Source organism: Pongo abelii, chromosome 16 (genome assembly GCF_028885655.2).
Source record: "Pongo abelii isolate AG06213 chromosome 16, NHGRI_mPonAbe1-v2.0_pri, whole genome shotgun sequence".
In the NCBI taxonomy this organism is placed as follows: Eukaryota; Metazoa; Chordata; class Mammalia; order Primates; family Hominidae; genus Pongo; species Pongo abelii.
Window position 1 is genome coordinate 59,684,784 of NC_072001.2, and position 15,832 is coordinate 59,700,615.

At 33.9% G+C, this 15,832-nt stretch overlaps 1 protein-coding gene across 10 annotated transcripts in view; it reads right to left on the reverse strand.

Annotated features, from left to right (window-relative positions):
- ZNF280D (zinc finger protein 280D) overlaps window positions 1–15,832 on the reverse strand; it is a 102,562-nt gene that overhangs the window by 20,313 nt on the left and 66,417 nt on the right. For 6 of the 10 annotated variants that reach the window (XM_054531543.2, XM_054531547.1, XM_054531545.2 and 3 more), the window contains 3 exons: window positions 8,488–8,550; window positions 4,453–4,571; window positions 4,266–4,302 (listed from right to left, as the gene is read on the reverse strand). In XM_054531543.2, coding sequence (XP_054387518.2) covers window positions 4,266–4,302; window positions 4,453–4,571; window positions 8,488–8,550 — 219 coding nt within the window. Of the gene's footprint in view, window positions 1–2,555; window positions 3,670–4,265; window positions 4,303–4,452; window positions 4,572–8,487; window positions 8,551–15,832 lie in introns of those variants that run through there. The other 4 variants (XM_054531548.2, XM_063716670.1, XM_054531549.2 and 1 more) reach the window with 3 other exon arrangements.

The following is a 15,832-nucleotide window of genomic DNA, read 5'->3' on the forward strand; positions in this document are numbered from 1 at the left end:
AAAGTGCTATTTCACCTTGAGAATAGGTCCAGATTCTCTTCTGATACAGCATTTCACAAAAAAATCCCATAATGCAATATATACATGATATTAGTGGTTTAATTGATTATGAAATCAGTTGACTATAGGCCCTGTAAAAAATGTGGATTCAGTGTCTACATTTCTAATTCCCTTATTCTGTAATTGCTTTGGTGCTATAAACCATGTTTTATTCATATTTCCAACACCTGACACAGAATCTTGCACACATAAAAAGTAGGTATCAATGTTCAGTGACAAAGAATATATGGGAGGGTTATCTATATCATACTGTGAATGAGCCATGTAGTTACTACTGGTGCTAAGTATAAAGCTCATTAAATTAGGGGGATTTAATAAAGTATAATACACACATTAACCTCTGTAAAACACATTTTACATATTTCTAACATCTTCAAAACAAAGATATTTTCAACTCGATTTCACAGAAAAAGAAACTGAAGTAACTTTACCTTAAATAAAGTTAGTGAGGCAGCTAGGTCCTTTAACTCTAATATTTTGACTGTCAATGTCTTTCCCATTGTACTTTGCTTAGAACAAACAAGGATGTCACTCAGAGAACTAAATCAACTTTTAAAATCTCTTCAAATGGTGGCTTTTAGGATATTTGATTCAACAATAAAATAGGGAACCAGTTAAGTAGCCTAGTTTAGCAAACTTGAGTTATTATGTATTTACCACAGATTCTTACACTCTCAAGATCTGTTAGAGGAAATTATCATTCTATTCTCAACTTTTTGTCAAGAAAAAGAAACTTACAAAACTCAAACCTTTACTTCTATTTTGTTATAATTCATCCACCCAGGTAGATATACAAGAAAACAGAGGAGGGGAGAAATGGAGGTAAGGGAGAAACAGAAAAGAACAATTTCATGACTGAGTTTGACTTTGCCTGTTTCATGTCTTCACTCAAATGTCATCTCTCAGTGACCCCTCACTAAATTAAAGATGGCAGCCTTCCAACTCCTACCCCATACTCCTTTATCACCCTTCTCTGATTCATATTTCTCCATAGTATTGATCATCATCTAACATATTATATGTTTTATTTACTTTTATTGTCTTTCACAAATATAATGTAAGTTCCATAAGAGCAGAGATTACAGTCTATATTTCTAGCAACTAGGACAATGCCAGGCACAAAGTAGATGCTCAATAAATATTTGCTGAATAAATATATGATGCCCAAAGAGGCAAAGTGTTCTGCCAAAATGTGACAAAAATAGGGCAAGAATCTGAGCCTCTGTAGTTTAATAATTATTTTTCTAAGAATGGTGATGGACTCAAACTCAACCAATCACATCTTTTAATCAACAGTAACCAAAAAGCACATATGCATGAAATGGCTATCTGACCAGATGAATAAACTAGAATAAAATGATGGTAAGGAGGGATCAGACTCAAACTAAAACTCATTGGCACCAAACTGAAAATTCAACTAATTGCTTACAATAAGCAAACTTTGTACTGACTGCCAAGTGTTTTATTTGAACCTTTTTTTTTTAAATGAATTTACTGGTGAAAGAACTTTAAGAGTTCATACTTTAAGAAAATGAATGTGATACATACTATAAAAAATAGAAGTCTATGTAAGACCACAAAGCAGTACAGTCGTTCCCTGGTATTGGTAGAGGATTGCTTACAGAACCTGCCCCCACCCCACAGGTCGCCCCTACCTCCGCAAACCTCCACCAGGAATAACAAAATCCTCAGATACTCAGATCACTTATACAATGCAAATGCTATGTAAATAGTTGTTATATTGTATTGTTTTTTATTTGTATTTTTATTATTGTATTGTTATTTGTTATTGTTTTTCCCCCCAAAAATTTTCAATCCATGGTTGGCTGAATCTGCAGACACAAAACCCAAGGGTATGAAGGATTGACTGTACTCCTACATTACTATATTAACAATGTGGTTTACCCTATTTTTGAACTATGACCAAGGTAAGGTGAATATCTGTAAATGAACTAATGTTAAAAATGGAAAAAGTTATTTTTTCTGGATAAACTTTTAAAAACTGGGTAGAGAGAGTAGATAACAAAAATTCCTAGAGACAAATAAGGGAAAAAAAAACCTAGTATATCACTAAGTCCACTACTAAGAAACAAACCACTTGTGGAGATTTTGGAAAACCTTTCACTTAAAATATAAATTAGTTTGGAAATTCAGAACTATTAGATTCAACTCTTTTGATAATTAATTGCAAGAAACACATCATATAATATGTGGTCCTCTAAATTGGCTTTAACTGGTCATCTAAACTGGCCTGCCTATCCTTATGGCTATTAAGTTCACAAAAGGCATTTTGCTAGTCTTTAAAATTTAAGAAATCAGTAAAGTATAGTAACCTTTTCATTGTGCTGCAAGAAAAAAAATGCAAGATATACTAAGTAGATATAGCACTGTCTGCAGCCAAGTAACAAGGCTTCCATATAACAATGAGAGCAATGTTCCTATTTATAAGATAAAATCTACACCCTTTATTCATTAGCAAATAATTCCTGAGGCACTTAAACAATATAATTTTTATTAAAAGGATAATAGTATAAAAAGTGTTTAGATCTATATTCAATGTAACTAAAATAAACACATGACAAATTTAAAATATATAAAGGAAAGAAATACATGCATTACTGGTTACCATATGTATGTTTTTTAACATGTTACCTTTACCCAAAGGAGCTACATTAATGGCTAAGTAGACATTACATCTTAGACGCACAAATACGTAACTTTAAAACTGGCTCTTAAGGTCTGCAAGTAGTATTGCCAATTCTTTACACCTAAGAACTCACAATTAAGGTAATATTAAATAATAATCCCAATAGGACAGAGTATCTAATAATGTTTAATGGGCTTAGTAACAGCCAAATTTAAAATCTACAAATAGACAGCTACATAAAATCTGTAGAGAATTCTAAGAAATCTCTTGGAGTTCTTAAAACAAACACTAAACAAATTTTAAATAATATAATATAAAAACAGACATCATAAAATAGACATTAATAAATTTTGAGAACATAAAACCAAGCTATTAAATTAATTTTTAAAAAATCAAAATGCAAGAATTGGTATTGTTAAAAAATTACAGAATTAATACTGGTTAATAGATTTTATATGTCAGTAAAAATAACTGCAATTTTGGAACATAATTGTGGAGACCTGTTGTTCCAAGGATATGAAAGTAGCCATGGTTTCCTAACAACTAGAGTTTTTATATTCCTTGGACTGCATTCATGCTAGAGAAAGATTTAAAGGCAGCAGCCAAAATGACTAAACTTCAACTTGGATGCTGAAGCAGTGGTTTGATGGGCTTTTCTTGGTCATGACTGACTCATAAGCTTAAATCATAAGCCAAAGCCCCCAGTGGGAAGTATGCTCAATTTGGTGGGCCTTAAAGCCATCTCTGGCCAAATAACATCAGCCTTATGGGAGGCCAGCCATGTAGAAAGGGAGTCTCCCCAAGATCTGATTTCTTGAGGCCACAACCTAAGAGCAGGTCCCACAGTCAAATTATTCACATTCCTTGGAAAGAGAGAACAGGCATCAGTTGTGTCCATCGAAGGGGGACACTGTCCAGGTATACCCTGGACATTTTTTGAAATCTCTGGGCTGCTTCTGCATCTGAAAAATAAGAAAAATAGCACAATGACAGACAACGAATGAGGAAAAAGACAATTATCTGGCCTAAAACTTAAGACGTATAAGAAATTAAGAAAGCAGACAAATAGACAAAAGACAAACAGGCATATAATTTGGAATCTATTATTCTGAAGGCAAGTACAGCAGAGAAAAACAAAAATTATTGTAAGCAAAGAAAAGACCATAGCAACAAACGTTATTTTTAGATAGCGCAAACTGGAGAAAAAAAAAATGTGTTAAGATATGTCAACCTGACACAAAGATAAGGTGGAATAAGAATCTAGTCCCATTTGAAAGCTGAAAAGAGCTGAATAATGAGAGCTAGTGTCATGAACTTGGCTGCTCAACTGCCTTTGTGTAAGAAAACATCTCAGAACTTTGAACTTAGGAAATTCCAACTTGTCTTGCACCAGGTCACGAGCTCCATAGAGCAGGAACCTATTTCAACAAGCAGCTTTAAAAAAAAAAACAACAACAAAATACTTTAATACTTTTCATTCGTATTAATGATACATTTAAAAATGCAATAGTGCTAAAATCCATCAAAGTAAAATGCACTGAATAAAAATTAAACTTACTCAGAAAGGTGCTCAGAAGTTGGAATACAAACAGAAACTGAAATTAGAAGAAAAGTTTTACATTTACAACAGCATATGAAATATGATGAGTGAGAATAACGATTTAGTAAAGAGACCATATTGTGGATGACCAAAAATACTGGAATAAAAGTCAAAAATCTAAAGTAGCACTGTTACATATACGTACCTTTCTGCATTACCACTTGGCAAGTGTGAGTTTTATGTCGACTTAAGTGTGTAGCCATATTATCTAAGCCAGAAACATCACTTAGGAAATCACAATTAAGGCACACTAGAGTAATGCCCCTAAAAAAAAAAAGCATTAAAAAAAGATTTTTATCTTTTATGAAAATCCATTTACAAGTTTGATGATTATTTTTCCATAATTTGCTTTTTGTGCCATACATAACTATAACTTCCCATTTTTGTTATATAAATTTGATACAAACTGAAATTATTCTCTGGAAAATGACATAGCCATGTCCAAATTATGCTACCATTTATTTACAGAAAGTATTTATTTTATACTTTTACCTGTCATACCAATTGTTAAAAGTTAGGAGTCAGAAGACCTAGAGTCAGTCTTGGCTCCACAACCAACTTGTGCAACTTAGGCAAGTCACATTCTATTTGTCCTCCCACGCATCTGCAAAGTGAAGATAGCGTATTCATTCACTTGATATTTACTGGAGCTATTTTTATATATACTGTACTACTAGGTATTGTGAATATAATGGTGAACAAAAAATAGTACTGTCTATGCTCGAATGGAGCTTACTTAGAATCTGGTGTTTTATTCAGTTGGAGATAAAATCAGAAGAAAAATGGGAAGGCTTTAAAAACAGATCATGTTTTAGCCACCATCGATTGTACATTATGTGTCAAGAGTTTTCCCATTTATTATTTCATCTGATTCTCACTACAACCATCAAGGTTGGTATTATTCTTACTTAACACTGAACTAGCTAAAGTAGTTAATAAAATACTAAAATCCACAAACTTGAGTTCCTCATCATCTCAGCACTGTGAACTAGGGAGTCTCACTCTGTCACCCAGGCTGGAGTGCAGTGGCGTGATCTCAGCTCACTGCAACCTCCATTTCCTGGGTTCAAGCGATTCTCCTGCCTCAGGCCCCTGAGTAGCTAGGACTACAAGGCTCATGCTTCCACACCTGGCTAAGTTTGTATTTTTAGTAGAGACGGGGTTTCACCATGTTGGTCAGGCTTGTCTCGAACTCCTGACCTTGTGATCAGCCTGCCTCGGCCTCCCCGTGCTGGGATTACAGGCGTGGGCCACCGCACCCGGCCTGAGTGCTGTAGTTCTTAAATGAAATGTGTAATTATTATAAATTTTTAAAGAGGTTAGGAAACAATTCCCTAGTTATCAATACTTTATTTTTGAGTACAGGAAGAGTTTTTGTCCTCACTGGATCTAACTGCTTAGCATTTGCTATTTGAAGTATCTGAATATACTTGACATAAAGTACATTAAGATTCTAATTTAAAATACATTTAGACTTGTGTGATTTTTAGCTGAAAGGTGTTTTAAAATATTAAACCTGTAAAAATACTAAAATGCTTCAGATAACTTAGCCACTATATGTTTAATTTCTTATAAGAGTTAAGCACTTGGGAGTTTGTTACACCAAGCATTTAAAGTGCTATTTAAAAGAAAATCAATTATGTTAAATGTACAAATGATGTTAAGTTGCCTAAAGTAATTTGAATTGTAAACAGAACTCTTGAAAAAAATTTAGTCTATTGAACTAGAATGCCCCGTGCCTCTTCTACCAGTAGAAACAATACCCATCCTTTAAAGCCAAGTAGGCCTAATACCTATCCAGATCACTACAAGAACTGTAATATTTTTCCTCTCTGAAATAACTCTCATCGCACTTATTAAAATTCATAGTTATTTATGTTCACACCTTAACTCCCACCCAATAAACTGTACTGTGCATTCCCTGAAGGCTGGTTCCAACACTGCTTCATCACTGTCATCTTTACAGGACCTGCTACTTTATGTGCACGACAGATACATAATAAATAGTTACGGAATGAATAGTCTATTTCAATAAGAATAATTACATTAATCATTGTCATATAGAATTATAAATATGCTAAGCTCCATTCACAGAAATTGAACAATTTTCAATTTGAGACTACCCAAGTTTAGCGAAAAAACATCCCAGATCTTTAAAATCACATAGTTCATTGAGAAACTAAACACACAACTGAGCTTGACAACAATGAGGTAAAAACTGAATTAAACTCTCATTCTTAGAATGCAATAAAACCATATTCACTCTTGTAACTGTTTTTAGTAAAGGTAACATCTAATGTAGCTTAATTATTTCCCTAGCTTCAGTAAATATTTTAAAAGTAGTATTAACATTTTAAAAATTGAATGATATTTTCTCTCCCTGTGAGCTACTAGTCTAACATCACAGATGGGACCTATTTTCCACGTACATCATTTTCAATATAGACATTAATTTATTCAACAAATATTTACTGAGTGCCTATTATGTGCCAGGCATAGACAAAAAAACCAAACCACACACCATGTAGTGAGAGAACACAGGCAATAAGTAAAATAAAAGTATGTTAGATGATCTAGAGAAAAGTAAAACATAAAAAGGAGATAGGGAATGCTGGGATAAAGCAAAGGGAAGAGGATACAGTTTTAAATTTTGTAGTCAAGGAAAGACTCACTCAATCAAAGTGAGGCCTAAAGGAGACAAAAGAGCTAACCATACAATATCTGGGGGAAAGCAAACTAGGCATAGGAAATAATAAATGCAAAGGTCCTGAGACATACCATCCCCTCTTCTACATTTTCCACTAATCCAAAGCATCAAAATAAGTATTGGCTAAACTTATCTCTACAGATCAGCTTGGTGGAACAAAGACACTGACATTTCAAGGAGCAATGGCAACATAAAATAAACAAACAAAGTTCAAGAAATCAGAAGAATAGGAAACAATAGCGCTCAGTGGATTCTAAGTGTGTGGTATAACCAAAGATAACTATCAATGCCTTTAGAAAATTTTATTGACAGTTCTTTCTGTATAGTAAAATTGTATAATTCTCTTTATTTTCAAAAGAAAATATAAGAATTATAAAAATCATATACTGATTTCAAGAATTCCAGTGGTTAAAGGAAATTTACTTCAAAACTAAAAAAGTGTTCATTCCTTTACCAGATAGCTTAGCTATCTTTTTAATATTCAAATACTGTTGGAGAGCCTTATTTTTGTTCTCATTTTACAATGCAAATGCATCAAGGTTTCCTCTGGACACCACCTTTCCCCTGAAATAAATTCAGCAAGAGAACAATGGCTAATCATACTTCTGGTCTAAGAACACAATGAACACAACTCTCTAATGTTCAGTAGCAATCATTTATATTTTCAAATTAGGTACCCTAACATCAGGTTTAAAAAAAGTTATAGCAAACCACAATGAGATACCACTTTATACCCATTAGGGTGACTATAATCAAAAAGAGATAATAAAAAGTGTTGGCAAATATGTGGAGAAATTGGAACCCTCAAACACTGCTGGTGGGAATGTAAAATAGTGGAGCTACTTTGGAAAACAGTCTGGTGGTTCCTCAAAGGCTCAGCATGGAGTTATCAAACAAACCAGCAATTCCAATCATAAGTATATACTAAAGAGAAATAAAAATACATGTCCATACAAAAACATGCACACACATGTTCACAGTAGTATTATTCATAAGGGCCTCAAAATGAAAACAATCTAAATAAATAAACTATGATATATCTTTACAATGGATTATGCAGCAATTTTTAACAATGAAATACTGATACATGCTACAACATAAATGAATCTTGAAAACATTATGCTAAATGAAAGAAGTCACAGAGGACCACATCATGTATCATTTTTTATATGAAATGTCCAGAATGGGCAAATATTACACAGACAGAAAGTAGACTAGTTGATGTTTAGGGATGGGGAGCGCTGGAGAGAAATGGGAATGACCACTAATGGGTACAGGGTTTCTTTCTGGAGTGATAAAAATGTACCAAAACTAACTGGTGATTGCTGCAGAACTCTGTGAATATCCTAAAACCTATCAACACATAAATTGTATGGTATGCTAATTCTACCTCAATAAAGCTGTTGTGTTAAAAAAAATTTAAGTCATTACAATTTTTCAATAGAAAGAGTAAAAAAAAGATCAACTAGTTACCTGAGATTTTCTGAATGCTTCTTAAAAATACAAAACCTTTTGCTTGGACGGTTACTATGAAAGCTGGAGAAACAAAAGAGATTGTAAAAACTTTATTATACAATAAGTCACATTAATTTATAACTATATTTCAAGTCCATACTTAAGTTTCTAGTTTTTAATGAAAGATTATAATGTAAATAATAAAATAATGCCTGTCACTTCCATTTAATTCAATATTTTATCTAATATTCCATTTTACCTATTATATTCTAATGACACTATTTTCCTAGGCATATTCTTAGATGGTTAGCACTGTACCTTACCATTATATTAAAAAAGGAAATACTGAGAATTAAGAAAATGTAAAGAGCATCAAATTAAATATTTTGATTTACTAAGAGTTGAAAACAATTCTAAATTTTTGTTAATAACACATGTGCTATAATATGAACAGTTATTAATAGTAATTCTTTTTTATTACTCTCCAATTTTAACGTTTGTGTAGGGGGAGTGGGGTAGGATCCAAATGATCTGGGAAGTAAACAGAACTTGAGCTAAATGCCATTGTTTACCATCTATAAATTCAAACATTTACAGTGTTCCTTGTAATTACTAGTAGGCTTTTTTTTCTTCTTAAGAGATGGATCTCACTATGTTGCCCAGTTGGAATCAAACTCCTGGGCTCAAGTGATCCTTCTGCCTCAGTCTCCTGGGTAGCTGAAACTACAGAGGGAGGCCACCAAGCCTGGCTTTCTAGTAGAGGGATTTTTATTAAAAAAAAAAAAAAAAAAAGGAACTCATGAGTTAAAACAATGTTTCCTCTAAGCACAGAAAAGAAAACTAACCAAATTTTGTAGCCCATGATAATAGCTTCTACATACCCTTTTTAATTCCAGTAAGGAAAGTTTCCTGTACTAGAAAGCCAGTATTAAACCAAAAGCATAAATATCACCTAACAGCTTACAGTTGTCCCTCCTCACCACCGTTATCCACGTTTCACTTTCTGTGGCTTCTGCTACCCACATACAGCACAATAAGATATTTTAAGAGAGACAGACTACATTCATATAATTTTTATTACAGTATATTGTTATTATAATTGTTCTATTGTTGTTAATTATCTTACTGTGTGTAATTTATAAATAAACCTTTATTATACATATGTATGTATAGGAAAAAAAAGTATAGTACACATAGAGCTTAATACTATCCACAGTTTCAGGCGTTCACTGGGGGGTCTTGGAATATATACCCCAGCAGATAAGGGGGACTACTGTATTTCAAAATGTAGTCTTCCCCCACCAACAACCCCATCCCCCGTGACAACCCCTCAACCTACAAAGGGCAGAGGAGCTCAGGAATTTGCTTTAACAAGCATTTTCAGTGATTCACACATACGCTAAAGCTTAAGAAACAGCAGCCAACACACCTGGGTCAATGCTTACTTTCAGATACAAGGTAATTGTCCCCAGAACCGCATGTATGTATAGGAAAAAAAGGAAAAAAAATATATATACATATATTCCTACCCATCTATCTGCAGCTTTCCTTCATGCAATCACAGACTCTGTATGTGTCACTAGCTATAATCCCCAGAAAATATCCTCAGATTTCTAATAGTCATTTCTTCAACCTAGGAGTAATTACTATTAGAGTTTACAAATTTAAGATGGTATCACAAAAACAAAGTTTTGTTAGAAGAGTACATTGGGAAGTTGGAAAGCCCTGAAATTATATGCAAAAACTTGTATACCCAACTATATTTCCTCAGAGAAATAAGTCCAAGATTTTGTTTGATTACTAAAACATGTGAACCAAAATAAGTTATTTTTAAATGAGATTTAAAAGCTCTTTATTCTTTCTCTTCAAACAAGGAGACTATTTTTGGCTTATTTATCTATTAAATATAAGAGGAGAGAAAATATTACAGTACAGGGTCTTTTGATAGCCTCTGCATCTGTCTACAACTTATACCATATCATAATGTTGACCATTTTAAATTTTTAGTTACCTGAATTGTTTTATTAGAGTTTCTCATCTATAAAAAGGGATTTCTACCACCTGTTTGATTTCTCTGTATTTAATTCCATACTTATAGTTTTGTGTATCACAGGAAGGGAAAAGTGAATTCACGGCTCACACATAAAAAGGAAAAAAAATACTACCCTTCTTCCTATTAGCTCTCCATAAAGGTAATAGTAATATAGAAATAAATCTAAGAAAGGTTTTTTATTACAATATAGTAAAAATATAATGTTAAAACCTAATTTAAAAAAAAAATCCCTTACCTGGTTAGCTGACAGTATATAATTATCAAAACTCATTAAGCAATTCTCTAAAAATAGGTGAATTTTATTGTGTATAAATTATACCTCAAGAAAACTGAGGTCAAAAACCTCCTCTAATCATATTTTCTTCATAATCTTGATTCCATATAAGTAACAACCTTACTTTCTAAGAAACACAAAAGGAACAATTTCCTTAACAATTTTAAGACATTAGGCTAGAGGCTGATGATACAACAACAAAGGCAAGCTGCCTGCCCTAGAGTTTATGGTTGCTTGGGGGGAGTGTTTGGGGGAGAGAGGGGACGGCACAGAATGAATGCCCAATAAATATTTGCTAAATCAATGAATACATGTTCATAAATAATTAACACAAGATAAAAGTCAATAGTGACACATACAGAGTTTGTGGTTGAATGAAGGAAAGCTGCAGACAGATGGGGTAGAAGCCAGCTAACAATTAGGAGTTCACTGCAGTTAGAAGATTCTTACTGCTTCACTTCCAGGCAAAGCAAAGAGTAACTGTGAAGATACAGAAGGATTTTCAAGAGAATAAAAGGAGTTGAAGGAGTTGAAAAGTAGTTAGGAATTTGATATGGAAAGGTGTTATATTTTCCAGAAAATCTGAACTTCATCCTATCAATGTTAGGAAAGGATTTAGGCCAAAGAATGACCTGCCCAGATTTGCCTACAGCAAAAGAAAGGATGAACTGGAAAAATGGGGGAAAACTGTAGGCAGAAGACATAATAATAGTCTAACTAGTCCTATGATTATCATTTAGTGTCAATAAATTTATGTAAAATTTATAATGAAGTCAAGTAGATCTTTTTAAAATTCAGTACTGTCTTACCTACTGTGTAAGAAACAAATTTTTATACTAGCTTTCTTTTTCCTTGGAAATTTTAAAAATCATCCCTCAAAGCCTAAGTGAAATTTACAGAAAATCTTCCCCTATTTCTTGTTTAAAGATTTCATCTTTACCTCCTCTGTACTTTCACAGTCATTTGTTTATCACAATAAGCTAGGTAAATTTATTTCCCCTTCTAAATTGTGAAAATTACAATCAAGGACTCCCCCAATCCTAATAATGACAACTTAGAAATTAATAGCTATCATTACTTGAGTATCTCTTAAGTGCAAATTGTTATTAAGCACTTTAATACAGTTTTTCTAATAATCACAATAACTTTCTTTTCAAGAAATGCAATCTGAGAGTCAGATTAAGTAACTTGTTCAAAGTTCCACACATATACAGTGAAGCTTGGATTCAAATCCAGACTTGTTTGATTCTTCACCCCCAGCTTGCCATACTTCTTATCAAATTGTATTAAATACCTTACTAGTAGGTACATAATAAAATACATGAACCTGGTTGAAATAATAAAACTCTGCTACAAAAAAGAGATATTGCTTATGTATGTTAACTTAATTCTCTTTTATGTAAAGAAAAATGTTTCTTATACATCATTTTGAGGAATAATAGCAACACTATAGAGCAATTTAAATGCATTTTTTTCAGATAATTTCTATTACTACCTAAAAGCTATAAGCCAATAAGGTACAATAATTTAAAGAACTGAACCTAAAAAATGCTGCTTAAAAAAATTAAAAATTACACATTTAATGATGCTTTTCTTTGAAAGGATCTTACTCAAACAATACTCCAACTGCTTCAAGATTTTTGAACACCTTCTGAGATTTTATTTAGGACCTTTTATAATTAAAACAAATAATGACTATCACCTGCAGTTTGTAATGTGCTAGGTGATATGATAAATACAAAGACCCCCTTCTTCTCTAGAAGATAATACAAACACAAATAAATACAATAAAAGGCAAAATAGGGCCAGGCGCGGTGGCTCATGCCTGTAATCCAGCATTTTGGGAGGCCGAGGCAGGTGGATCACCTGAGGTCAGGAGTTTGAGGCCGGCCTGGACAATATGGTGAAAGTCCATCTCTACTAAAAATACAAAAATTAGCCAGGCATGTTGGCGGCACCTGTAATCACAGCTACTTGGGAGGCTGAGGCAGGAGAATCGCTTCAACCTGGGAGGTGGAGGTTGCAGTGAGCCAAGATCTCGCCACTGCACTCCAGCCTGGGTGACAGGTAACAGAGCAAGACTCTGTCTCCAAAAAAAAAAAAAAAAAAAAAAAAAAAAAGGCAAAATAGATGAATAGTACACAACTCAAAGAAAGTAATGGCTATGGTGATCAGACACTTGAAAAAAGAAGGTAAACTGAGAGGAAAGAACAGGGTATTCTGGGAACTAACAAGGAATACAGAATAGTCACTGTAGAAAACAAACATGGGGCCAGGTGCAGAGGGGGCGCTCAGCTATAATCACTGCACTTTAGGAGGCTAGAGTAGGCAGATCACTTGAGCCCAAGAGCCCATGACCAGCCTGGGCAAAATGGAAAAAATCCCATCTCTACAAAACAACAACAACAAAAAAATTATCTGACCATGGTAGTGCATGCCTGTAAGTCCCAGCTACTCGAGATGCTGAGGTGGGAGGATCACCTGAGCCCAGAAGGTTGAGGCTGTAGTGAACTGTGATGGAGCCACTGCACTCCAGCCTGCGTTGGAGTGACACCCTTTCTCAAAAAAAAAAAAAAAAAAAAAAGGAAAAAAGAAAGAAAATTAATATGGAAGAAACTATACTCTGTGGAACATTAACCAACTTACAGGGATGGATTGGGGCAGGTATGACACCAAAGGGAAAAAGACCAATGAGAGGCTACAGAGTTACTACAGGATAGGAATTAAAAGTTCTCGTGCTTTGGAGAAAATTAGGCTTCTGTATATATAAACCTCAAACTTCTAACAAGAATCAACACTGCAGAGAAGAGTTTGCCATTCAGTGGGATGCACCTAATGCAATGAGGGAAGCAAGGGTACCACTGAGGTTGAGAAAAAGACAAAAAGACCTACCAAACCCTAAGAGTGGCAATGGAAGCTTTCAATTCCATATGACACTAAGAGCTGTGTGTGATGACAATGAACAAGAATTTCTTGTATATTGCAAACTAATTAGAAGAGTATATTTTGAATGTTCCCATCACAAAGAAATGATACATGTAGCTGGGCATGGTGGCACACACCTATATAGCTACTCAGGAGGCTAACACAGGAGAATCACTTCAGCCCAGGAGTTTGAGGTTGCAGTGAGCTTTGACTGCACCACCTAGCACTCTGGGGTGACAGAGTGAGACCCCATCTCACAAAAAAAAAAAGAAGAAATGAAGAAATGATAAAATTGGAAGTGATGGATATCCCTGGGTTTATTACATACTGTATGCTTGTAACAAAATTTCACATGTACTCCACAAATATGAAGTCGTCTCTATAAAAATTTTTAAATTAATTAATTTCACATGGCTGTCAGGAACATTAAACAAATTAAGTTTTAAAAAGTGAGTGACAACAATGTCAAATACTCTAAAGAAGTTACAGAGGAGTAAGAATGAAAAACAGTGACTAAATATGGTGATATGTTCATAACAGATAATCTTTAAAAGAGCAATGTTAGTTGGTAGGTGGGGGCAATACTCAAAAGGTAAAGAAATGAATCACAATAAAGCTGGTAGCAAACACTTTTTACAAATGTTAATGGTAAAAAGGAAGACAAGAAATAAGGAAAACAGGCAGTTGGGACAAACTGTCCTCTTCCAAAAAATTTTTTAAATACCTGAAAATGTTTGTAAGCAGAAGGAACCATATAGAGAGAAAGAGATGAAGATCCAAGTTAACTGAATATGGTCATGGTGAACTGGGGGAGAAAGGACAGTTAATGGGGAAGTGACACGTTAGATTTTTAAGATTAATATCTGATTGAAGGTAACAGGAAAAATATGTGGGGTTGAAAAGAGTTAATTTTAGGAAAAATAAAAAGGATGACCCACAATTGACTAATTAATTAACAGGCCAAATTAACAACTCAGAAACTAAAATAAAACCTTTAGGGTACTGAAGAAGGATTAAACAAATGTTGCAGGTAAAAATAAAGAGGTCTTTTAAAAAAAAAAAAGACCTAATCAGAATTAAAGTTTTTGAAATCAGAGTTGATTAAATCAAGGACCATTCGATAGTCTAGAAGTGAGCACAGAGAAAGTTCAAAAGAGAAGAGGTTCAAATCTTACCTTGGCCTTTATGCCAAGTGAGCATGACTAAAGATGTAAAGGATTCTAGGACAAAAAGCCACAATCAAAACAGATGATCCTGAGAGTAAGGTTGACTACAAAATTAGATGGGTGCTACTAGGCTGGAAAAAGGAGTCAAAGCCCTGAACATCATGGGGTAATGGAAATCCAAAAGGAATGAACAGTTTATAGGAAGAGATTTAAATAGTACTGTAGTTTCAAGAAAAAAAAGACAGTATATGAACTTAACAGCTGATGTGAAATGCTGGCACTAAAGAAGCAAGACACCATGAGGCCAGGCCAATCATGAAGACATGGAAAAACTGAGAGAAGTGCTGAAGCCACCAAGAAAGGTAGGAGAATCCTTGAAAGCAGTAGTTGATAATGACCAGCAAGTAACAGAGAAGTCATGTGTAATCTGCAAGAAAGTCACTTATAATACATTAATTCTAATTTTAAAAAAAATTGAACAAACTTACTTTGAATAAGCAGACTCTCAGGTTTATATCTAAACAACCTTTGCCTACTTAAAAAAAAAATACAAACCCATTCTGAAGGAATAAAGTATTCCCCTAATGAGATCTAAAAATGAAAATAATGCAGACTCTGAAGGCTTTTCCTAACATAGTGTAAATACTAAGTACTCAAATAATCTAAGTTGAATGAATTAATGAAAAAGAATTCCAAAAGTGGCATCATAGTGGAATGGTGTCTCATTTTCACTGAATGGATGCAAGTACAGATGGCCTGACAGATGGATAAAAAGACACTTGGAATACAGAAAGAGAAACAGACTCCACTGAAAATCTTAAAGTCTCTCAAAGTGACTGCTTTAAAGAGGATGACGCCACTCCAGCCTGGGCGACAGAGCGAGACTCCGTCTCCAAAAAAAAAAAAAAAAAAAAAAAAGAGGATGACGCTCATGAGATTGCAAGT